This window comes from Meriones unguiculatus, chromosome 20 (assembly GCF_030254825.1).
Source record: "Meriones unguiculatus strain TT.TT164.6M chromosome 20, Bangor_MerUng_6.1, whole genome shotgun sequence".
Taxonomy (NCBI): Eukaryota; Metazoa; Chordata; class Mammalia; order Rodentia; family Muridae; genus Meriones; species Meriones unguiculatus.
In genome coordinates, this window is record NC_083367.1 from 62,314,836 (window position 1) to 62,339,049 (window position 24,214).

At 46.4% G+C, this 24,214-nt stretch overlaps 2 protein-coding genes across 3 annotated transcripts in view; one reads left to right on the forward strand and one right to left on the reverse strand.

The window, feature by feature from the left end:
- Plg (plasminogen) overlaps positions 1-14,512 on the forward strand; it is a 40,616-nt gene extending 26,104 nt beyond the window's left edge. For both annotated transcript variants that reach the window (XM_021647742.2, XM_021647743.2), the window contains exons 13-19: positions 41-134; positions 3,933-4,050; positions 5,661-5,738; positions 6,179-6,319; positions 8,775-8,881; positions 13,792-13,937; positions 14,085-14,512. In XM_021647742.2, coding sequence (XP_021503417.1) covers positions 41-134; positions 3,933-4,050; positions 5,661-5,738; positions 6,179-6,319; positions 8,775-8,881; positions 13,792-13,937; positions 14,085-14,246 — 846 coding nt within the window. In that variant the 3' untranslated portion in view covers positions 14,247-14,512. The remainder of the gene's footprint in view (positions 1-40; positions 135-3,932; positions 4,051-5,660; positions 5,739-6,178; positions 6,320-8,774; positions 8,882-13,791; positions 13,938-14,084) is intronic.
- Positions 14,513-15,154: 642 nt separating this feature from the next.
- The window catches only part of Slc22a3 (solute carrier family 22 member 3), an 82,435-nt gene continuing 73,375 nt past the window's right edge, over positions 15,155-24,214 (reverse strand). The window contains exons 8-11 of the mRNA XM_021647744.2: positions 21,630-21,738; positions 20,867-20,979; positions 19,076-19,175; positions 15,155-16,227 (exon numbers count right to left, since the gene is read on the reverse strand). Coding sequence (XP_021503419.1) covers positions 16,167-16,227; positions 19,076-19,175; positions 20,867-20,979; positions 21,630-21,738 — 383 coding nt within the window. The 3' untranslated portion in view covers positions 15,155-16,166. The remainder of the gene's footprint in view (positions 16,228-19,075; positions 19,176-20,866; positions 20,980-21,629; positions 21,739-24,214) is intronic.

The window sequence follows — 24,214 nt, forward strand, 5'->3', positions numbered from 1 at the left end:
CCCAGGCGAGCCTTCTCTCAAATGCCCCATCTCTTTTCAGTACTGCCGAAACCCAGACGGGGATGTAAATGGTCCTTGGTGCTATACAATGAACCCCAGAAAACTCTATGACTATTGTGACGTCCCCCTGTGTGGTAAGTTCCTCCTTTCCCTCTCTTCTCTCTCCCCACCTTCCCCTTCTTTCCTTTTTTTGTAAGGAAACTACTTTCCAATAAATGGAGTGACAGTCTTCTTTATGAGGACTTACACAAAACAACCAACCAGCAGAGACAGGCCTTGAGCCAAGCGCCTCTGAGGAAGAAATGGCTGTCTTTACCCCGAGCCCTCTTTTGTACCAACATCTTGACCCTGAGCTATTATTGTTCTTGCCCCGTAACAACTAAACCGAACACGAACACTAAATCCTCAAAATGTCGAAGGGAACAAATCGGCCCCGGGAGATTTCTCATCAACTTTTTAATATCTGGCTTGAGATGCACATAAAATAAGTTCAAGACTGCTGGGATAGGATGTGTATTAGCTACTTCGATGCCGCTGCAATCAAATGCCATGACCAAAAGCAGCTTACGGAAGCACTCACTGCTTACCATTCTAAGGAGTGTGATGTCCACAGTGGCAGAGACTGAGGTGTGATGGCAGGAGCAGCTAGCCGAGGGGTCATCCCAACCGCACCCAAGGAAACAGAGTGTGACCTGGGAGTGAGCTGAGGGTATAAACTCTCAAAGCCTTCCCCTACTGACGTACTTCCTTCAGCAAACCTCCACATCTCAAATCTTCCATGAGTACCCAATGACCAAGTTCACATCCATGAGCCCTTGGGGAACGTTTCTCATTTAAAACACCACAGAGATTTTCCTCTTCATTAGCAGAGAAGAGAGAGCGCGCGCGCGCGCGCGCGCGCGCGCACACACACACACACACACACACACACACACACTCACTCACTCACACACTCACTCACCAAAAACCTGCAAACTATCTTCCTAATTTTTATGAAAAATAATGCAGATATTTCTGTTAGTCTCATTTCCTCCCTGGATTTCCAATTCACTACCCACCTAACTTAGAGACAGCATGTTGGGTTCCTTCCTTAGGGACTTTCTCGAAAGGAAGGGGTTTGGCTCTGGAAAAGGAGAGTTGGCATTTGTTCTGCCTGCAGGCCAAAAGAGGGCACCAGATATCACTATAGATGTTTGTGAGCCATGATGTGGTTGCTGGGAATTGAACTTAGGACCTCTGAAAGAGCAGCCAGTGCTCTTAACTTCTGAGCCATCTCTCCAGCCTGGCATTAGTTCTTGATATTGGGGTGGCAATAGATGTCTGTGTCTGCTCTGTGCTCACCAACTTTGCAGTCAGAACTTGTCATTGTACACTCCTCTTTCTCACAGTGAGCTAGCCTGAGGGAGGGGCTTAACTTGCAAAGCTCTCAGGAGCTGTGTCCCCAGTATTTGGGGGGCAGTGATTAGGAGCATGTAGGTGGCTCTGGGTAGAGCAGGGGGTGGGAGGAGAGGGAAAGGGGATAGGCTGGGTTCTACCTGCCAGCTTTACTGTAAAATAACATGGAGGCTGCAAGAGTTAAGGAAATGGACAGTGACCTTTTTCTTGAGCGGGGGTTTTTGTATATACTTTTGTATATGAAAATGTCTGGTGGCTTCCTTATAAGAAAGTTCCTAGGCTCTCTGTATCTCCCTTTAAATCACACTCAATTTCTATCTCTTGCCTCACCCTTACCCTCACTGTCTTTACCTACCCTGCACAGGCTGCCTCTGAGTGGTGCCTGGCAATGGCATTCATGCTTGGGGCTCTGTGTCCTGGCTTCGAAGGGCCCTGATCCCTTCACCTCTCTGGAGCAGCTCCAGAAACCATTGAGTCAAGCTTTGGTAGCCAACAGCCACATCACGTGGTTGCCGACCTTCAGCTGCTCTCCATAATTCCTCTATGCCTTCAAAACCAGTACCACATGGAGATGCTTAAACACAGTTCACCAAGTTCCCCTTCCAGCTTCTCCCCACTCCCACCCCGGCTCCTGAGTGCTGACCCTGAGGAGAAGAGTCTCCAGAAGATTCTACCTCAGTAATGCCATGCTTCTGTTAATCACAGCTCATTTTTCAGCCCAAGCCAACCAGCAACGATTATCTCAGCAAAGCAAAGGTTTCACTTCACAGATTCCTAATTCAAAACATCACACAAACATGGTCAGTACTGTCTTTGAGAGACTCTCAAACTCTTGTCTGAAATTCAAGCCAGGCCTTCATTTTTCTCACCATTTTTAACTTCCAAGCTCCCACAGGATAGACCCTAAAGCTCTGAGCAATGCCTTTTCCAGCATAGATCTCCAAAATCCTTCCGAAAATCCTCCCTAAAACAACACAGGCAGGTCTGTCACGGCGATAGCCTATTCGTCTGTTCTAGTTGGTTTCTCTGTTGTCTTGATCATACGCTACGACCCAAAGCAACTAGGAGAAGAAAATGGTTTGTTTGGCTTACCTTTGTATCACAGTCCAACTGGGCAAGAACTGAAGCAGAGACCACGGAGGAGCGTAGTTACTGGCTTGCTCCTGTGGAGTGCCTCAGCTTGCTTTCTTCTACCACTCAGGACCACCTTCCCAGGGGATGGCACCACCCACAGTGGGCTGAGCCCACTACCTCAATCACTAATCAAAGAAATGCCCTACAGCCCTGCCCACAGGCTTATCTGATGGAGGCAATTCCCCAGCTGAGGTTCCCTCTTCCCACGTGACTGTAGTTTGTGTCAAGATGACAGACACTAACCAGCTCGTGCACACATAGGAAGTGCAACACACACACACGGAAGTGAGAGCACAGTGCTAGTCTCTGAGCTGAGCTTTGGAGAGGATGGTCCCATCACAACATACAGCTCTATTTGAAAAGCCCTCCCTACAGGGATTCTCAGAACAGGTCGAAAAGAAAGTGGGAAATTCCGTCTACTTCAGACTCTGGCTGACTAAGACGGAAGGAATGATAGGAACAATGCTTCCAGTTACCTTTCTGAAGACTTGGGGGCTGTGGGCCACACAGAAGCATTTTTTTAATATCCCCTGCATCCCTGTAGTTGAATTAGCAAAGGCAGGAGCAGACCCTGTCTCTAGTCAAGTGGCAGGCTGGCTAAGAGAGGGAATGGACACAGGAGGTAAACAGAGGACAAGCAGGTGGCAGCAAGTGGATTGATGGTTAGTGGTTGATGATAGCAGGCTGTTTGGGGGGTGCGTGCAGGGTAAGGGAGGACAGGGAAGGGGAGGGAGGGAAGGGTCTGAGCTCAAACCAGCGGAGAGAAGGTAAAATTGGGCTGAGAATAGTTGCACTTGCTGTCTGCCTACACACACACACAGAGACATACACAGACTGACACACAACCCACACAGATTCACAAGGAAAAAAAAAATACCATACTATCTTCCAATGGGGATAAGAGCTATGGCCTTCAGGAAACCTTTCTTCCACAGCCTAGAAATTCTGACGTTGCAACATGATGCTGGCATCTACAGATGTGTAGAGCCACATTTATAGCCATTCTGAGATTCTTGCAGGCTGCAGGCTACAGGCTTGGGGTGCCATGTAGATGGTGATGACGAACAAATCTTTGTGTTCCAAATGTATTACGTGGAGGCTTGAGCCACAGTTACAGATAACTCTGTTTGGCCATCAAAGTCCACCAAGGAAAGCTCTTATTTTAATTCTACCCTGAACCAATTTAATTAAGTGATTAGAGTTTATAGCTCTTTCAGAGGACAGGGTTCTGTGCAGTCTGCTACCACTTCTGAAACTCAGAGGAACTGGTCCAAAGGTTGCCTGTGACCCCAGGAATGTCACAAATTCAGCTCCTGGCCACGGGCCATGACTTTATCAGGACTGTATAACAGAACTGGCACATTTGCCTCCTTGTGACCCCCTTCTCCCGTGTCATTCTACAGCATCGTCATTTGACTGTGGGAAGCCTAAGGTGGAACCGAAGAAATGCCCTGGGAGGATAGTGGGTGGCTGTGTGGCCAATCCGCACTCCTGGCCCTGGCAGATCAGTCTCAGGACAAGGTACGGCTTTGCAGAGACCGCGTCAGCCTCATAAAGTCTTTATGCTAAGCCTGCACTGCTGAGACCCACTGCCCACCTTTGTCTTTTCCTAACAAGGAGTAAATACAGATACCAACAGTTTAAAAGGCATCTTCTTAGGTTCTCTACTTTGAAAATGACCAAAAATGGCATTTAAGAAAAAATAAAAAAAAAAAAAAAACAAGTCTGGGCTACTGTCATTAAGTTCTGTAAATACAACAAACTATGTGAAAGGATGACATTCCCAGAAAGCATGGAAGGTGCTCTAGGTGTTCATACATTCGTTGGCTGCTGTAAAATGAAAGGAATATGCTCAGAAACGGGATGCTGTGAAGGTTGGGGCCCGCAAAGGAGTTTGCCTGTTGGAGATGCAGGTGTCTGATGATACTGTGTGCCCTTTTCTGACTCCCCCCTCCCCCGCCATGAATTTAACCACAGAGGCTGCTTGTGCATTCACAAATATGCCAACAAGCCAGCCTGTGGCAGCCCTCATCCAAGAGAGAGGCATCTGAGCCCGTGCAAGCAGGGCCACATGTGTGGAACACATCTGTAATCTCTAATCCACTTTGCTTGGGTGTGGCTTTTAAAGCACACATATGGAGCAGGCTCGTCATAGGCCGCTTGCCTTGCCTGCCTCACTGCCATACCATTGTGCAAGCTCCGTTTGCCATTTGCAGCCCCCTCTCTGAGTTGCACAATGCCACTGACTGATGTGGGCCTGGTTGGCTGAACTCTTATCTCTGTTACCGAGGTTTCTTGTAAAAAGAGATTCATTTTTATTTTATTGATATAAGTGCTTGCCTGCATGTACAGATGGGCACCATGTATGTGCCCTGTGTGCTTGGAGACCAGAAGAGGGCAGCAGATCCCTTGGAACTGGATCTACCGATGGCTGGGAGCCACCATGTAGGTGTTGGGAACCAAACTTGGGTCCTCTGGAGGAGCAGCCAATGTTTTGAACTTCTGAGCCATCTCTCCAGGCACAGAATCGGTTTTTCTTCCCCTTCACATTTAATAACTACTTGCTGTATGATCTGTTCCTGCCACGTATTTTTTTTTTTCCTTCTGGAATTGAATGGTGGTTTATTTCCTGCCTTTAGCTAACCTGATCCTACATACTGTGCTATTTGCATTCTTGCCATCACAGCCTGGTTGGGAGTTGGTAATCTTATTAGCCTGAATTACTGCTGTTGGCATCACTTTTGGCTGCTCAAAGGATAATTCATGAAGACCGTTTGCAAAGCTGTAGCCAGTAAGAAACAAAGGCAGCCTCAAGGGCAGGTTTGGACTGGTTTGTTTACGATGGGGTCCAGGACTAACAGGTCAAAATGCAGGTACAGGATGACTTCATGCTGGAGCCACCGCCTCTGCTCCCTGGGAACAGGTGCCATCCAAGGCTCTCCCAGATAGCTTAAGAGTGGTGTAGAGAGATGCTACTCTGTCCCTTCCATCTAGAACATGGGCTGTCGGCCATTTCTGCTGGGAATAGAAACAATAAAGAGTGAACGAGTGCGTCTTTCTGATTTTCTGTGCAACTGAGCGGAACAAAACATCTGGCCTTAATGAAAGTTCTTGCTTCCTCCCTCTCCCAGGTTTACAGGCGAGCACTTCTGCGGAGGTACCTTAATATCCCCAGAGTGGGTGCTGACTGCCGCACACTGCTTGGAGAAGTATGTTCCATGGGTAACTGGGTCTCCTTCTAAGGACTGACCCTCCTCTCCTCCCCTCCTCCCCTCTTCTCCTCCTCCCCTTCTACTCTGCCTGCTTACCTTCCATGTCGTGACATAAGGGACCCAGGAGTATGTGTGCAGAACTCCATAGCAGAGCCACTGGGACAGTTAGATGAGAGGGAGCTAGTTTTAGAGAAAATCTGCAGAAGGTCCAGAGTATGACCTGAGTCTGGGGAAGCAGATCTACTCAATGGCAGGCATTGGTCCTCTCAAGCTCAAGAATATTCCAGGGTCAGACAAACCTGGGATTTTGTTTCTTGCCACCCAGGAGGCACAGATTCTGGTGGCTACCTATGTTGGGAGGCCTCGTGTATGGCACAGGAAGGCACCAGGGAAGGGTCTGGACTATGCTTTGCTTCTGATGTCACCATCTTTTCTAGATCTTCGAGACCTGAATTCTACAAGGTTGTCCTGGGTGCACATGAAGAAAATGAAATTGGGAGGAATGTTCAGCAAATAGAGGTAGCCAAGCTGTTCACGGAGCCCAGCCGAGCTGACATTGCCCTGCTGAAGCTAAGCCGGTATGGGTGCACGTGGGTTTGTATCTCAAGCTCAGTGAAGACTTCATAGCAGGGTTTTATGAGCCACAATCATGTGTGGGGTTGGGGAAGTGATATCTAAGATGCAAAAGCATGAGGGTTACAAAAAAAGGGGGGGGGAGTATATTTCATCAGAAAGCCAAGATTCAGCCTATTTCCACACACCCCAGATACATTCCTGGAAAAGGAATCGGGACTAACTTTGAAGGAAGAGTTAAAATATAAGGTGCTGATTCACTCCTGTGTCATCCTCACCTCTCACTCACAAGCTAATATATTCCCCATCAGTTATTTCAGGCTGGTAAAGCCCCTCAGTCAGGTACTCCAGGCTTTCAAAGCTCCTCTTAATGGAATATGATGAGAGAAATTCAAATAAAATGACGTATCTCAAAGCACTTTTTAAAACTACAAACATGTGCCCGCATGGTGGCACACACCTTTGTTCCCAGCTCTTGGGAGGCAGAGGAAGGTGGATCTCTGTGAGTTTGAGGCCAGCCTGATCTACATAGTGAGTTCTAGCAAAGCCAGGGCTATACAGAAAGACCTTATCTCAAGAAACCGAAACTCAAAACCAAAACAACGACAGGAATAAAGCCCCACAGAAATGGGGGTGGGGTGGCTCAGCAGTTAAGAGCAATAGCTGCTTTTTCAGGGGACGTGTTTGGCTCCTAGCATCTATATCAAGTGGATCACAAACACCAGTAATTTCGGTTCCAAGGGATCTAACGCCCTTTTCTGGCCTCTGTTGCATCCCATGCACACACATATAAAAAACAAAAAAAACAAAAAAAAAAAAACAACAGAAAAACAACAACAACAAACCAAACCAACACAGGAAAGAGTGGAATGAAACAAGAAACAGTTCATAAGTCCAAGTTCTCTCACTGTTCTTTTCTTTGGGCCTATCTTCCCTGCTGATGTGTGTCTTTTTTTTTTTTTTTTTAAAGCCTGACACTGGGTAATTAGGCTTGTTCCATAGAGTTAGGAGTGTTTGGAAACAGGTCCATCCCTGTGGACACAGCTCAAAAATGGTCAGCTATTTTAAGAAGTGCACGTTTGGGACAGGCAACAGGCACTCGGAGCACATTAGCTGCGCCTGATGGGTTCCAGATGACCAGGAGATGATTTCTGGCAGTGACAAGGGCTGGTCCAGTCAGTGCAGGCTGCTGGAGGGAAGTTTGGTCTCAAACCCGAGGCAACGTTTCTGGGCTGTAACCTCAGAGGTGATGTCTTGGGGGCATTTTGATGTGCTAGAAGGAAAGAAGGGAAGTTACTCTGTAAATCAACCAGCTCTCCCTCCTGTTCTCCAGAACCTTCCCTTGCATCTCAGCCAAGAAGCAAACACAAGAACCTTGTGGTCCTCTCAGACTCACCAGGGTGATCTGACAGCTGAACAAGTCGTTCAGAAAATAGGGTGAATCCAGTTTTCTGACAGCCTAACACATTTTGGGATTCATTGTATGATCTCCACACCCCACAGCCTGAGGGCCTAAGGTCTTTGGTGTGCCGTAACATGTGAATGACATTCCTGCAAAAGGCTGGGTCTGTTTTGGTCATTCTGGGGAAAATGCATCTGCCCTAAAGCTAGAGAAGAGACAGTGGATTCTCAATGAGAATAGGGTATTTCTCATTTCCAGTCCTTTTTCCTCTTGACCTCACTGAGGCTTTGGGTCTGAAAGACCAAAGTTAGAATGAGTGTGAATCCATCAAACTCTATGCAGGTGAAGGTTCTTTGAAAACAGTGTGTTTCACTTCTGCTGAGAACTTACTTCTCACTTGATGTATGTTCATGGTTTGTCAGGACCCTTAGCATTTAACTGATGAGAAGACATGGGACCCGGAAAGGTAGAACAAGTTATCCTGGCCAAACACCACTTGGTCTTAGTGTAGCAGGGCGACACCTAGATGGTCCACCCACAGGATGGTACCCTCTTACATTGAATAGGAAATCACAAACCATAGGGCAGGGCTGAGGAGAGGGCTCAGTCAGTAAAGCGCCTGCCATACAAGCATGGGGACCCGAGTTCAAATCCCCAGCATCGTGTCAAAAGCTTGGCATGAAGCTGAGCACTTGTAACCACAGCACTGGGGAGGCAGAGACAGAAGGACCCCCAGAGCTCACTGACCAGCCAGTCTCGCAGACTCAGTGAAGTTCAGGTTCAGTGGAAGGACCCTGCCTCAAAAACTGAGGTGATGAGCAATTGAGGAAGCCAGTACATAAACATACATCCCCTCCCATACAATCGATTACTTAGCTCATAGGAAACTGGAGGGCACTTTGGGGGTGAAGAGTTTCCTATATCCTTCTATGTCGATGAAGTAAAGAAAAACCAGCCCAGAGAATGCTGGGACAGTGAGCCAGGACCACTTGGCTATGGGTGGTCTGCAGGTGAAGGGTGGAGATTAGCTGACATAACAGTTGATGCCTCCCTTTCAGCCCCGCCACCATCACTGATAAAGTCATTCCAGCCTGCCTGCCATCTCCTAATTATGTGGTTGCTGACCGCACGCTCTGCTACATCACTGGCTGGGGAGACACAAAAGGTAAGATGATTACAGGTTATATGACAAAAGGGACAATTTGGAGCGAGGTGTATAAAGTCCTGCATGTGAATGTGGTCCAGCCCCTTTCTGGATTTGCCTGGGCAGTTGCCTGCATCTCCACAATGTGAAAGCCTTTTCCCCAGGGGAGAGGGCTTCGGCACAGCCCACCGACATTAGCTTGTACTTTTCATGTGACTTTAATGTTTTGAATTCTCAGATATGGTGTGACACAACAACAAAAATTGTAGCTAAACTACTTGTCTTCCCAAATATTCACCTACTTAATAAGTGTGAGATGTCATTAGGGAGGGGACAAGCTGACAGCCAGAAGGGGAGAGAAGTCCCACATATCCTGGTACAGCGGATGGGGTGGGGGTGTGGGAAGAAACCTCCATGCAGGCACCAGTATCACAATCTGTACTTACTTACTCTGGGGACTCCCCCTTCTGTCTTTGCATATGTCTAACAATAAGTAAATCCAGCAAGCAGGGCCCCTCAGCTGTGAGGACAGTAAGAATACCTCGGAAGCATGTTCTCCCTCTCAGGAGTGCCAGTGAGTGTGCTGGCCCTGTCCCCTGGAGAAGTCTTTTTTTTTTTTTTTTTTTTTTTGTGGCTTAGAAACAAATAAGCACACAACCAGAATGACGAGCCTGGATCATTCTGATCTTGGCTTCTCCTATTTCACTGATTTCCTGTCTCCCCTTTCCATACTTCCGATCCTGCAGCATTGAGGTCCTGGAAGGGGAACATTGGTAACTGATGTGTCCCCTGTGGAAGCGCTAGGTTGTTATTAGGCGTTAGTTGCAGTTGAGAAAAGGGAAAAAACAAAAAAAAATCTGCTTGCTGCAAACTCCTAGGAGTGAGATATTGTTCCTTTGTGCAGATGGAGAGCTGGAGGCTCAGAGCCATGTGTTGAGGCGGCAGGAACAACATGCCTGTTGCTAGCTAGCAACAGAGCCCTGGAGAGGAGCCCAGGCTCCTGCACACCAGCTGTGGACGATTAGAGAAGCCCACAGAGAGTTTCCTAGGCTAGAGCATACTGGGGGGGCTGTGGTGGGGGAAACGGTGAGAAAGTGAGCGAAGTGTCACACGTGTTCCATCCATGATAGATGCCATTCTTGAAGATGGAGCAGAGTTGCATTCAATGCAATTCCTCCTGGCAAGTGACAGAAAACCCAGCTCAGATTGAATGAAGCAAAATGAGGGAAATTTCCAGTGATCTAGAAAGTCACTTGGTTCTTGTGTAGGCCCAGGCCTAGGGCTCTGTCCAGGCACCATCTGGGTGTCATTCTGGTCACACAGGGGATCACTGTCCTTGGTGGCTGCAGATGTTAGTTTTGGCTCTGTCCCCGGGCATTCCCTTTCCCCACAGTGGGAATGATAACCTGCCTAGCCTGGAAAGCTCAGGCTCTGGTCATGAGCCACTTCTGAGCCAGTTGTGCCTGACTCAAACCCATGCTTCATGGTCTGCTCTAGAGCTGGGGGCAAGACCCACACATGCTCAGAAAGAACAATGAGTCAACCCCTCGGCAGGCCTGTGTAATGTAGTGTGAAAGGTTTCTAAGGAGCCAGAAAAAATAAATCAACTTTGTGATTTATCTTCATTGTCAACTGGACTAGACTCACTTAGGAGACAGGACCCTGGACATATCTCTGAGGGCATTTCTGGAGGGAACATTAATTGAAAATGGAAGATCTATCCCCCCCCAACCCCTCCTTTCTGGTCAGGTCTTTGCTCTTAGAAATAGGGACAGTGCTTTGGTTAATGATGGATCCAAACACCTAAGTTTCTGGAAATCAGTTCCAGATCAACCATCTTCCTTGTGACACTGGGAAGTTAGCTAACTTCCTTTAAGCATCACTGTCCCCATCTGCACTAAGTTATAAGGTCATTGTGGATATTAATATTATGGCACAATTAATGTATGGATCATCACTGTCGTCATCACCATCAGCACCATACTCTTCATTGCCGTCACCATCCTTACCGTCACTATCACCATCAGCATCTTTGCCTTGGCATCACCATCATGGCCATTCTCTTCCACCTCCACATCAGTATTGCCATTACAATCATTACTGCCACCATCATCAGCAACGTGTCTACCTTACCACCACAGTCATCACTATCACTACCATCATGGCAGTCATTACAACCATTACACCACCACCGCCAGCATCCCCGCTTCACCAATATTATCATCATTTCCAGCACCACTCCTAGCATCACCACAGCCCTACTGCCCTGTCTGTATCTCCATCACCACCATCATCAACATCTCCACCATCACCATCATCTCCATCATCATCAACATTTCCCTGTCACCATCAGCACCACTATCTTAGTCCTCATTATCACCATTATCACATCCACCATTACTATTGTCCTCATTACATCACCAAAGTTTTGAAAACAGCCATGCCCTATTCCCAAGCCCATTCACTTTTCCTCCCACCCTGCCAAAGATTTCTGACTGCTGTCCCACACTAAGCTCCCTGCCATCCCTAACACATCTACTGAGAGATGATTCTTATAACAGTAACTGAACTGAGGTGAGTCACATAATTCCAGGTTGCTTATGAATTTCTTTCCACGGCAATAATGACACCAAGTCAATCAGTTGTTCTTAGCTTCCTAGACCAAACAAAATTCTCCCTCTTCACTTCATGCCATGGGCTTGCTTGGGTTTTCATGTTCCAGTGCCGAGCTGGGGTTGAGGTGGGGCTGAGGACTCATCCAGGTAGGCCCTCTGCTGTCCTTGTGGATTTTCAGTGGGTCCCTGCTACTGCTAGACTTAGCCTGGTGGCCCCCTCCCAGGCGGTAAAGGTTTAAGTTGGCATCAGGCTCCCAGAGATGTCTTCTCTCCTTTGGCCACCTGATGGCAGCATATCTCCATAGACCACAGAAACCTACCGTTAGGCAGAGGTGGCTTTCTCAGGGCTCAGAAAGTGAACAAGAGCTGCAGCACTGGAGTAGAATCTCTTCCAGCCAAATATTTTGAGTGGGGTGTGGCCTCTAGTTCTGAGCTTAGTTCAGGCCGTGCTCGCCACCCCATCTGGTCCCATGACCTTAAGACACATCTCTTCTAGCTCCTGTAATCACCAGACAGATTACACATCTTCTGAATCCCGGACAAGGCTAGTCAGTGTGTCTGGGGAAGGGACTGCCTGTTATTTCTTGGCTGCTCCGTGCTAGAAAAGCAAAGGAGAGCTGCAAAACTCCGGGGAAAGCTGGGTTCTGGGCAGGCTGGCTGGGGAGTCCTGGGTGGGTCCACCTGGACAACAGCTATTCCTCTGGCAGATCTGCAAGTGTTCTGTCTCAGTCTGGCCCACAAAGCAGCAGCCTTTTATACAAAAAAGGACTACAAACTGGTAAATCACGTAAGGGAACAAATGCTCCCTTCCCCCAACTGCCAACAAAATATAAGTTAGGACATGAGCCAGAATGATCTACACCGATTACATCAGCTTTTTTTTTTTTAAGTTATAATATTCTAATAATAGTGTTATGTGGACACTCAAGAGGGTGTTATGAACTGATGTTTTCTAGTGCGTTTTATATTGTCATACATGCCTAGAAAATAATCTGAGCATAAATATGTGCATATTATTTCTGATAACTTAGATGTAAGAAAATATCATGGAATGAAAATAAACTGTAGGGATGGAGATGGGAGAGCCTTTGTGAGCAGGAGAGGGGACCAAAGATTATGGTAAAAAAAAAAAAAGTACATGGAATTGACCTCACAGCCCCAAGTTCGAGGTAAACGCTATGACCACTGTATCAGGATTGTAGAATTACCTACTTCCTGGAACTAGTGCAAGAATTAAATGAAATTATAACACACAACCAGCTTGTTCCCGGAACAGTTAATTCTTAGTAAAAGATGGTTATTTTTTTAAGGGTTTTGGGAGGCCATAAATAAAACAAACTGTCTGAAATGCCTGTAGTTTAATTACAATGTTGTGCAACCATCACCGTATTTCCGAAACACTTCCTTCATGGCTCAAGGAAACCCCACTCTTTGTTAAGCCATCAGGGAGACTGTGGCATTATTAAAATGTCCCAGGGACTCGGGGGATGGCTCAGTTGGTGAATGTTTGCCATGTAAGCATGAAGAGGACATGATCTGGATCCCCAGAGCCATAAATACAGACCTGGTGGTATGTATTTGAACATACTAGCTCTAGGAAGGGGGAAACAAAGATTCCTAGGACTCACTGGCTATTTGGAATAGCTCCCTGAGCAGGTGCCGGGTCAGTGAGAGACCTTATCTTAACACACACACACACACACACTATTCTTATTATGGGGTTGAAGAGATAACCCAGATCTGGATATGGTGGCCAATACTGTAATCCCAGCGCTGGGGAGATAGAGACAGGACCAGTCCCTAGGTTGCTGGCTAGTCCGCCTAGCCTGCGCTGTGAGTTCTAGACCAGAGAGAGAGACCTTGTCTCAAAAGAAAGGTGGACAGTGCCTGACGAATGACACCTGACATTCTTCTCTGGCTATAAGGAGCAGGGGGTGGGGGTCAGGATTTGAAATGGAGCAATATTACATAGGTGGTAAATAAAGCATAGGAATCCTGAAAAAAAAAAAGCATAACTATAGCAGCAATTGAATTTTAAAAGTCCTGTAAATATTAAATGTATTTGTTTTATGTTTTAAACTGGAAATCATAAGCCCCCCAAAACCATGAAGAAGCCAGGAATGCTAGAGCAGGTCTTGGAAATCTTGTTAACATCTTTTATAATATTTACAACTTTAAGGGCTAAAAAGTGTTAAGGGTTCTTCCTTGTGCCACCTGCCACACAAATGGGGATCTATCACCGCCACTCTGGCATTCTGGAAGTTTCCCGGGACCCTGTACTGGGATTTTTAACCACATCTTTTCCGTTTACTCCAGGCACTTTTGGTGCTGGCCGCCTTAAGGAGGCTCAGCTGCCTGTGATTGAGAACAAAGTGTGTAACCGTGATGAGTATCTACACGGCAGAGTCAGGCCCACGGAGCTCTGTGCGGGGCACCTGGCCGGTGGCGTCGACAGCTGCCAGGTAAGAAAAGAGATCGCTATGGCCCAGGGTTGACCCAGCTTTCAGTCCAAGAGGATGTGCCGACCGAGGGCCCGCAGAAGACACTGAGAGAACAGAGAGAGATGTAAAGGCTCAGTTTCTCACATGGGCTCTCCCTCCCTCATCTAGGGTGACAGCGGTGGACCTCTGGTTTGCTTTGAGAAAGACAAGTACATTTTACAAGGAGTCACTTCTTGGGGTCTTGGCTGCGCTCGTCCCAACAAGCCTGGTGTCTATGTCCGAGTGTCACGGTTTGTTAATTGGATCCAGATGGTGATGAGGAATGGTTAATTAGGCGGGAGGCGGAGGAAAAACATTCCCTTCCTAAAACTTACTACTACATGTGGGGAGGGGACTTAGGTTGCTTGGAAATAACTGACAGTAATCAAGCCCAGACACTACATTGAACCACCATTTCCTGTCACCTCTCAGCACCCCCTCTCCCCTTTTTGTATTACTGTGGGTAAAAATTTCTCATCTGTGGACTTGTGGATTTTGTGAGAAGAGACCAAAACTGCTATGACATTTGTTGAAAATAAACTCTATACATACTTTGATCTGAGTTGGTTTTGCGGGGGGTGGGGGTGGGATTCTTCAGTACTTTCACATCCTTCATTCAGCCTAACGATTTGAAAGAAACTGGCTGCAGTGATTTGGCTTGTTTTCCCACGGGCCAGCTGCATGGAGGACTAAGCAGAATGTAGGGTCACCGAGGAGAGAGCTGAAGGTCCCGGTGAGTCACTCGTCCATTGACCTCGTCAGCTAACCGCAGCCTGACACACATCTTTCGAGTCTCCCTTTCTGGCACCGAGGACATTGTTTTCAGAGCTGCCACGTGCATGGGGAGTCAGGAGAATGAGTTCTCTTCTGGGGACTGACATCCATCCGGCCCTGCGACTGGGCTTTAGCCCAGCTCCCAGGATGTGACTTGGCGAGCTGAGTTGTGGCATAGACCAGGAGATGGAAATCTAATACACGACCAGCCGAGAATCTGAACATTATGGCGGGTCACATCCGAGGGCACGGGCAGTGCCAGGGGCCTGTAAGGGAACAACGAGCCATCATGGAAGCGATGCTATTTCCCGGTCTGGAGACAGCAAACAACACACACACTGTCGTGTGGGATAGTGTTTTACTGTGGCACGTGTGCGGTGGTGGGGCGGGGAGGGGAGGTGGAGAAAGGATGGATATTTTAAAGAAACAGTTTAAAAATTGTTTATTGTTATGAAACGCAGCTTTCAAGGCGAAATACAACCCAAAGGCAGTAGCAGGATGACCGGGAGCAGTGCTACAGCAAAGAAATGCACAGGAAAACACATCAGAAGCTCTGCACACGCGGGGTGGTTGTGGCAGTGAGGGAGTCCCCGGAAGGCAGTTGAGAAATTGAACACTCACATTGGTTCTCCCATGCTTTAAGGCTTAAAACATTTGTCTTACCATCATCACACACATAGTGAAACACTGTGCTTGTGTCTGAGTCTCACGCTTGAAAAGTCTTGATTTAAAAAAACAACTCCGATCTCTCATTAGTATCTCCTAAATCACTTACAAAGCGGGGGCTCATTCTTTTAAGGATGGATACAATAAACAACCAGTGATTACAGGGATCCATTGAGGGAGGGCACGAAACGTCAGCGGCCTCAGAATCACAGCCAGTCTTTGGATGTGTTACAGATTTGTGATTTGTTCTCATTTAGGGAACTGTGCCTAGCCTGGGGCCTGGGACCTCAGAGGCTGCAGGGGACAGGAGGGGAGGGATGCCAGGCTTGTCGCCTCTGTAAAGTTCAGGGGAAGCAGAAATAGCGGTTCTCAGACGCTCCAGAACGCTTCTGTCCTGATCAGGCCAGCTAGTCTTGGTCTGTTCATCGCGCCTCCTGGTGGGGCTGTCCTGAGAGCTGGAGAACTGGCTGAGCCTCTCTCATCTTTCCTTAGCATAGTGGGTCACAGGCGTTGCTCCCTGGGTAGAATCTGTGTACCTATGGGCTCTTTGCTAAATAGGTCAAAGGTCATATGCTTCCAAAGCTTGGGTAGCATGATAAATCTTCATCTTACGCCATACAAAATACTCTGGAGTCTTCAAGGGTCTTTGGGAGGGAGCCACCTAGAGGAGCTGAAGCACGCTGCAAGGCATATTCCTACCAGGCTCAGCTTCTGGGTGCAGGTGGCATCCAAGGGCTCCTGTCCTTCAGGTGATGGGGGGGCGGGGGGGCCTCAGACGTCAGAGCTGCAAACCTGAGTTTTCTTCTTCCTGCCACACTGACGCAGCTGTGAACTGACAAGACAAAGGGGAATAGGGGAAGTCCTCGTGAAAGAGCACGTAATGACAGATTACAGCGGTTCTCAACCTGTGGGCTGTGACTCATTTGGGAGGCGAACAACCCTTCCACAGGGGTTGCCAAAGACCATCTGCATATCAAATATTTACATCGTTATTCAGAACAATAGCAAAACTGGGAGGGTTTTGCCTCCAAGTATGTAAGTGTCTGTGTATTCCTGGAGCCTAAGGAAGTCAGAAGAGGGCGCTGGGTCCGATGTAACTGGATTTACGCTGGCTGTGTCATCGTGTGGGTGCCAGCGACCAGTCTCAGGTCCTCTGCCAGGGCAACCAGTATTCTTAACTGCGAATCCATCTCTCCAGCCCCACAATAGTGTTTTCCAAAGAGTAGAAACTAGGTATAATTTATTTATTCTACTTTCTACTATGGAAATTTATGAGCATGAAAAAGTGAGAATTTGTGCCCAGTTATTTTTTTTGTTGTTGATAATATATATATTTAACATATATACATAGTGTTGAATATTGATTTTCCTCACAAACTTTTTAGGTCTTTCTAGCCCCCCAAAATCTCACTCTCTCTTTCAATACTTTAATCTAATGTTAGTAAGAAGGAGTTGGTGGAAGAGTCCTGAACTCAGATGATTTTCTCTGACAATTCTCCAAAGCTTTATGGTTAGAAGGCCTGACCCCTGAGTGGTCTGTGGTCAGGAACAAGCGCTTTACTCTCTGTTATTGCATAGGCAGGCATCGGCAGGCTGCATTAGAGGGAAGAGTGCAGAGCCTCTTGTGGGAGCTGCCTCCAGTGAGGTAGGCAGTGTGAAGCTCACAGGCTTCATCACCAGCATTCAGCACAGAGGTCCTTCTCATCGTTGACCTATGACCCCAGCCTAAGCGAGGTACACATAAGCCCCTGAGAAGTACCCATTACTATGTAGTACTTAAAAATATTTTAAAATATATTTTATGTTAGATTTTTTTATATTATGTTGTGTTATATTGTATTAGTGTATATTTATACTAGATTACATTATTATATATGTTTTATATTAGATTTATTTTGCGTGTTTTTGCCCACATGTAAATATGTGTACCACGTGCATGCCTGGCTCCCATGGAGTTCAGAAGAGGGAGTTGGTATTCCCTGGAACTCAAGTTACTGGTTGTTGTGAGCCACCATGTGGGTGCTGGCAGCTGAACCCCAATCCTATTTAAGATCAGCCAGTGCTTATAACCAATGAGCCATCCCTTTGACCCCTGGATCCTTTATTATAAGACAGACTAATGTCCTCTCTCATTATAGCCTCCTTGCTTCACTTGAAAATGACAAACATTCTCCTGTCTTTTGGTCTTTCTAGCATGGGGCTGTAACTTTGAAGCTGGGCATGGCCTCTGTAGCCTGATTCGGACCCTGTACCCTGATGCCAACCAAGGGATTATTGCCTACAATAATAGAGACATAACATCTCTCCTGTTGGGATGCAGCAAGGCACTATCTACCTGGCAGAAGGCTCAGGAGGATTTCTCATAGCTGAAATAATTTTAATGTGCTGCTCTAATCAGCTTCGTTTTGTTTTATAAAGTGGCAGTGGGAGGAACTCTCTTCCCACCCCAAACTCCAGGAAGCTCTGTTGCAGAGTGGACAGAAAGAACTACAAGTGGAGAATGAGCTACTGCCCATCATTTTCCTTCCAAACAGGCACAGGAATCGGCATCATTCCCTTGAAATTGATTGGCCCATCTCATCAATAGGCAACCAATAAAAAATGACTGAGGTTTTATTTTGCATGTAAAATGGACTTTGCTTAGGAAAGTTTTTTTTTTTTTTTGGGGGGGGGAGGTTGACTAATCAACCAGTTTTTCAAAACAGGATTAGAAAACAGAACAAGAGATAACAATGTAAGTCAGTAATTAGCTCGCAGAGTTTTCAAGGCCTGAAGAGTTTTCATGAGACCCTCACACCACCTCTGCAGAGGGCTAGAAGGGACTTGGCAATCCTACCAGGGTGCCCCTCACTCTTCTGAAAAAGCCACAATACGATGCAGAACAAACCAGAAGCACATGACACAGTCATCTGGTGCCCCAGACTGCATCAGCGCCACTCCCAGCAGCTAAACATTGGAAAGCTTCTCTGATTTCCCAGTGGGGATTAAAAAAAAATTCTACTTCACAAAATTGTTTTGAGTATTAAATGAAAACAATATATAAAACCATGAAACACACCAGTATTTTAAAAATACCAGCTTCTACATTCTTCCCAGCCTATTAGTAAAGAAAAAAAAATGCCTTGAGAGAACGAAAATTCGGTCTTTTAAAAATACGTATGTTTAATAACTTTTAAAATTTAGATGCCTGCCCTTAATTTCTGCTTCAGTAAGATTACTTATTTACCTCTAAGATATTTTACTTTCATAGCACTAAATTATACTCTAATTATGCATATAAGACCAGCACTTGCATTTTTTCTCTATAATGAACCGTGAGGAGTATCTGTGTCACTCCTTGGAGACGGAAGCTGATTCTTTTTATCTTGGAGGGTGGCCCATCAATGCATTGCCATCTTTCCATCAGCCCCTCACTGATGCATGTTTGAGCTCATCATCAGCTCCTGGTTTAAATAACTTCTGAGTTTTAACACCTTACTAGGAAATGCTTCTCAGTCACATTTTTAAAAATAGCCCACATTCTTTTTATAGTTCTAAGTTCTTTTACGTTAGCCTGTTTAATCTTTTGACTGTTTCAAGGTATTAAATGAAGACTTAATGCCATTTCCCACTGTGGGTAATCAATGCCCATGGCTTAACAAGATGCTGTTATTCAGGGAGGGTTGAATCTTGCGCAGTACCTGCCAAGCTTTTCTACATCGTCCACTGTCTCCGGCAAGGCAATGCCCTTGGTTTCAGGCAAAAGCATCACGAGGCCACCACAGATAGATGCCAGGATTCCTGTGGGACGGGGGACAGGCATGACCATCTGGGAACACATCCCTCCCGCCTCTACAGTCACTCCCTGATCTCACCTGCCTCCAACAACCTCATTCCTCTGTTCACCATAACCAGACTGCCCTGCCCTTCAAAAGTTCTCCGCCTTCCTCATATCTGCATGGCTCATGGCCCCTGTGATTTTGGTGTACACTGAGCCTCAGTCAGGTGTACTATGGTAGGAATACACACTGAGAAATGCGGTGATTTCATTGTTTCTCGTAACAACCATAGAGCGCGGGTAGGCTGCGAGGCTCTATGTGAAAATGCTACTGTGCTTACAGAACATCTGGCAGGTGCAGACACTCCAGGACTCTCGCATTGACTGATGAAACAGAGTCAGTGGATAGGAGCCCCCTCGTCCCCAGGTTCCCAGCCTGGGAACTCAGCTGTATTCACTTCCTGTGATCCTCCTGTCACATTACACTGAAGGTCACTCTCTGCTTCAGGGCAAAGCCTCACCTGTGCCCATCTCTGGGCATTCCTCACTGCAGTGTTCGATCCACCTCCCAGGTACCTTCAGGCCATCATCAGAAGCATTCACACCCACTGAACCTCTTATTCCATAAGCTACTGACCCCATATCACCCCCGATTATCTCCTCCCTTTGCTATTCTTTAGATTCTTCTGGGAGGAATGTTGTCTACTGTCCCTTCCCCATCATCGCAGGCTAAGCAATATGCTGGTAAGCTTTAACAACTGGCTATGATAAAGAGCGGACTTGTAGCTTTGCCCATTCCCATGCTCCTGTGCACACATTCCAAGCCACTAACCTAAGTTCGTTACACAATGGACTAGAGCAAGATGGGCAGTGAGCCTCCATTCCACATTACTCCCACACGGGATACGCAGAGACCATGAACGAGTAAGGTACATGTAGATATAACTGTGTGTCATCAATTTTTTTAACGTCACAGTTTTAGTACCAAAAGCAAATTTAGATATTGACTATTTGAGGAACTATGATTAGTTTTTAGGCCCACCTTTAAACGTAAGACAATGGAATTCAACTTTGGTCCCTGGAAATTGACATTTCCATCTTCCAATGTCTCAGAAGAATTTCGGTGCCCGCTTTTAACTCAGAACCTAACAAGAGAAGCGGATGTGGACACCGCTTCTCACAACCTGTTAGTGTGAAATCACTTTAAGCCATTTAGCATTTTGGATTTAATGATAATCCGACTGGCTCTTTAAAACGGAAACAGTCAAAAGAGGACGAAGTGGATGCCATCAACATCAAACCCAGTGTCCATCACAGGTCCTGTTAATGCACGAATAAGTGCAAGGATTTGCAACTAGTATGTAAAATGAGGCAGCAAATGACTACCACACAAGCATGAAGACCTGAGTTCTAGCTGCAGAATCTAAGTAGAGAGCTGAGCACCGAGCACAGTGACACAAATTTAGGATGTCAGCATTGTGAAGCAGAGTCGGGCCTAGCCCTGAGACTCACATTCACATGGCCAGCCCCGTGTCCCAACGAGAGCCCTTGTCTCGATAAACAAGGTGGCTAGCACCTAAGAAACAACCCCTGAGGCTGACCTCTGGTTTCTGCAGGCATGTGGACACATGTGCCTGTGTAACCACATACACATACATACCCACTCCTCTACACGTGTGGACACATGTACACCCCACACACAATGAGTTCTTACCAAAGATGATCAGAGGCAGTTCTAGCCACACAGCAGCCAGTCGAAAGAGTAGAAACGGGGCTATGATCCCCCCAAAGTCACACAAGCCCGAGCACAGAGAAACCCCAAAGTTCCTGCAGATGAAAACATAGTTTCAGATAAAAGTTTTTCAAACAAATTCAGAATAGTAAAAACATTCAGACACACTAAATTATAGAAGTTGTGTCAATACTTTCTATTTCTATCACTTCCAGCTTTGAAAGCTACCACGGCCTCGTGCTCTAAGCAAGTCACTTCCATTCTGCACTGTTTTGCAGTGAGGTTCGTGTTGGTGAAAGGATGTTTTTCCATAGCACGCCAGCCCATGACACTCGCAGGCTATTTTGGTATTCTGCAAGGTACACCCATAGGAATATTGGTGGCAAGAAAAACCGACTTGCAGGAACTCATGAGCACTCCTTCCCAAACCAGCTGCTCACTGAGGTCAAAAAAAGAAGGCTTAGCCTTGACACAATGTCCTGCTGGTGAATGCAGACCTAGCTTATAGTCTAAGCAAGTATGCTAGTAGGCTTTTTAGTCCCAAGTTTGTGTCTTTTCACAGATCGCAGCTCTGTCTGAAGATACTGTCCCAAGATGTACTTCAGTCACCAAATGAAGAATGTAGCAAATGGGAGTGGTAATCAGTCTTCAGGGGCTAAACTGAGCTCTCTTTAATATGTCATTAAGCTTGGAAACATTTGGCTACAATTACTTAGAAAAATGGCAACATGTATGTCAGAATTACCTTAGTGTTGTTGGGTACAACTCTGAATTTACCAAATAAACAATTTCAAAGGCCATGGTTATCCCTAGTCTTCCCAGGGTAGCAACTGTGGTCCTCAGCCATGGTATCCCTGTGAACAGAATGTTTGGAAGAGGAGAATCAGGAATCTGATCTCATTAACATTTCACAAAACAATGAAAAATACTCATTGTGTCTTCCCAACCTAACTCCCAGATAATTTAGCACAAATGAGAAAACCTTTTTGTATTTTAGACAGATTTCACTAGCGCCAACTTGATAGCTAACATGAAGTGCATGGCAGATGCTTTTCTGAGTGTGGAGAGACTGTAGAAATACGAAAGACCTGTTTGCAGTCACTACCCTAAAATAATGTCCCAGGCAGCGCTTTCCTAGAGAGCCCAAGCCCGCTGCTGGCCTTGATCTGGAAAGAAGTCTGCTCTATCCCCTTGAAAACCACGGCTACAGTCAGATGTCCGTCTTCACTCTGCACAGACCCAGAAAGCTGTTCTCAGCTAAGCTGGTTTCCTGTGAGAAGCAAGGCTTTGAGAACAAGGGTCCTTTGAAAGGGATCTCAGTTTTGTGTTATCCCCATGGTGTGTGTCATTCATTGTCTTCAACCCCAGCCATGCTTTCTCCTTCAGGAGCCTATCTGGAGAAGGCCAGCTTCATACTCACGAACCGGCTTACTCTGAAAAACAGATTGCTTTAGGAGCAGCTGCTTTCACTGGGTGAAGAACCCGCCTCCTCCACCCTCCCATCCTCTACAGCAGTGATGAGACATGGCAAACAGTCTCTAGAAAACATTTTCTTTCGTTTTAAAGGAAGGTGGAATTCATATTTTAATTCTAAAAAGCCAGGCTTCCGAACGTCTTAAGAGTTATGCAAGCCGGGAGGTGATGCCACATGCCTTTAATCCCAGCACTCGGGAGGCAGAGGCAGGTAGATCTCTAAGTTCGAGGCCAGCCTGGTCTGTAAAGTGAGCTCCAAGACAGCCAGGGTTACAGAGAGAAACCCTGTCTCTAAAAACAATACAACAACTACAACAACAAGTTATACAATGATGTCATCCTATTCTAGAGGACCTGTATGAGGGCATGGGGCTGGATGTTGGCCAGCACACAGCTAGGGAATCCAGCATCTCTGGACACAGAGGTTCACACAGCGCCCGATTATTCTATTGTCTCCTAGGCAAACCCTGCACCTTCCTGAAAGTATAATTAGGCATTATTATCCTGTTGTGCTGAGAGGTTGAACCCAGGACCTTGGGCATGGCAGTGAGTTCTCACCACTGAGTTATATAGCAACCCTTGGCTTTTGAAACCAGCTCAAGTCCAAGCTGGTCTTGAACTCTCAGTCCTCCTGTGTCATCCTCCTGGGTGCTGGATTCTAGGAATATACTACCACACAATGCTTTTTTGTTGTTGTTGTTGTTGAAAAGTAACCATGAATGAGGATGATGAGAAAGAAAAATATTAAGCTCAGCAGTGTGTGCTCACTCTAGAGAATATTCAACAAATTAAAAAACAACAACAACAACAACAACAACCAAACCACATCTCTGCCAGGAAGGCCGGCAGAGATGGAGGATTTAAGAGCCCAGATCTTGGCCGGGAAGCTGCAGTTAATTAAGATTTAGCTGCAGGCTGGCGGAGGACATCCCAGTGCACTAGATGTATTTGCAGATGGGACACCTGCAGCTGTCACAGCAGTGGGTAAATCCGAAGCGAGGTAGAGCAGGGCTGTGCCCACGAGCTGGCTGACACCTGTTCCGGCACAGAACAGCTGGAAACATGTGTGCTACTCAGGCTTTGCTTTTTCATGAGAGCCAGGAGGGGATTGGAAATGCATTCCACCCTTGTCTGTCAGCGAGCAGATGCTGCTGGAGACAGAAAGTCGCGGCTCAGCCAGATAGATGCCCTCAGTGGCAGCCGATGGGCTGACAAGGGTGGCCATGGAGGAGGCTGTCTGCTTCCATGGAAACTGCTTTCTAGAATAGAGTTTCTCTCTACTATAGCAAGATTGCTATTGTGAGTCCCACCGATAAGTTCAATGTCTATTTAGGTTTAAAACTAACGCTTAAATTGTTCCATGGGCGGGGGGGATAAAACTAAGGAATCAAATTGAAATACATGCATGTTCTTTCTACACACACACACACACACACACACCACCATCATCAAACAATATATGGGTATGCCATAAATAACTAGTCAATTCAATAAAAAAGGAGGTGTTGTTATTGGTTTGATATCCTTGCATGAGAAATGGTCTATGCCTCAGGCTGACCTTAGTCTAAAGACTTTCAATTTTTTTCCAAAAAGGACACTGGGACAGAGCTTTTGTTGGGAGGAAAAAAAAAAGAATCCTCAAAGATACTACACTATATTTAAACCACATTAGCTTGAAAACAGTTAATTAGCAGATGTAACGATGTTTGGAGATGAAAACCATCGATTGTCCTGATAATAGTCATTTTTTTTATGATAAAGACCAAACCAAATTAAAAAAAAATCAAGAATGGAGGCGATAGCTCAGCTGGTAGAATGCTTGCCCAGTATGTACAAAGCCCTGGGTTCTATCCTCAA